The sequence below is a fragment of the Pteropus alecto genome, unplaced genomic scaffold (assembly GCF_000325575.1).
Source record: "Pteropus alecto unplaced genomic scaffold, ASM32557v1 scaffold194, whole genome shotgun sequence".
NCBI lineage: Eukaryota > Metazoa > Chordata > Mammalia > Chiroptera > Pteropodidae > Pteropus > Pteropus alecto.
In genome coordinates, this window is record NW_006436281.1 from 1863271 (window position 1) to 1864290 (window position 1020).

General features: G+C 65.2%; 1 protein-coding gene across 1 annotated transcript in view; it reads left to right on the forward strand.

Annotated features, from left to right (window-relative positions):
• The window catches only part of HIF3A (hypoxia inducible factor 3 subunit alpha), a 31759-nt gene that overhangs the window by 13841 nt on the left and 16898 nt on the right, over window positions 1-1020 (forward strand). Inside the window, exon 6 of the mRNA XM_006911816.1 lies at window positions 795-1003. Within this exon, the coding sequence (XP_006911878.1) occupies window positions 795-1003 (209 nt within the window). The remainder of the gene's footprint in view (window positions 1-794; window positions 1004-1020) is intronic.

Here is a 1020-nt window from a genome sequence, read left to right on the forward strand (position 1 = left end):
AAAATGGGGATCCGAGGGGATCCGGCCCCCCCGGGTCTGAAGGAGCATACCCTAGCCCTGGAAGACCCTTTCTGGTTCCAAGTCTCAAGTTTGGGGGTGAGGCGTGGGAGACTTACGTAACTGGGGTTGTGGAGGGAACTGAGTCCTGCCGGAAGCTGCCCCAGTGACCTGCTCCGCCCCCCGCCCCGCCCCGCCCCTGTGGTCTTCCCCAGGCCTGTCCAGAAAGAAGCCGGAGGCCCCCAGCGAGCGGTGCTTCTCCTTGCGCATGAAGAGCACCCTCACCAGCCGCGGGCGCACTCTCAACCTCAAGGCGGCCACCTGGAAGGTGGGCAGGGCCTGGGCCTGAGCCCCGAAGCTTCTACAGCGGGTTGGAGTCCAGGGGTCTCCTATGGGGCTCCCTCAGGCTGGGACTGGTGGGCCCTCCAGGTATCTGGGAGGTTGGGGGGTCTGTGCAGCTGGGGGCCCTGGGGCCTTGTACCCTTTCTTAGTCTGGTTCTGTGGGCCCGAAGTTGGGTTGGGGAGGAGGCTCCCAGCCCCCTGGGCCTGGAGGTTCCATGAGGTTGGAATCTGGGGTTCTCAGACCTCCCTGCAGCTTAGAACCCAGACTCGTCAGAGCTTCTCAGGTTGAGTCTCTGTGGGGTTAGGGACTGGGGGTCCTCAGAGCTGTGCTCCCGGGGTCTCTAGTCCTCAGGGATTTCTTCTCAGCTCCCTGCAGGGCTCACAAAGACGTACCCCGCAGCCCCATGGGTAGCTCCAGGCCCAAGTGCATCCCCGCCTCGCCTCTCCCCCACCAGGTGCTACACTGCTCAGGACACATGAGGGTCTACAAGCCCCAGGTACAGACTTCCCCGGCGGGGAGCCCCGGCGGAGAGCCCCCCCTGCAATGCCTGGTGCTCATCTGCGAAGCCATCCCCCACCCGGGCAGCCTGGAGCCCCCGCTGGGCCGGGGGGCTTTCCTCAGCCGGCACAGCCTGGACATGAAGTTCACCTACTGTGACGAGAGGTGGCCAGGAGCGCAGC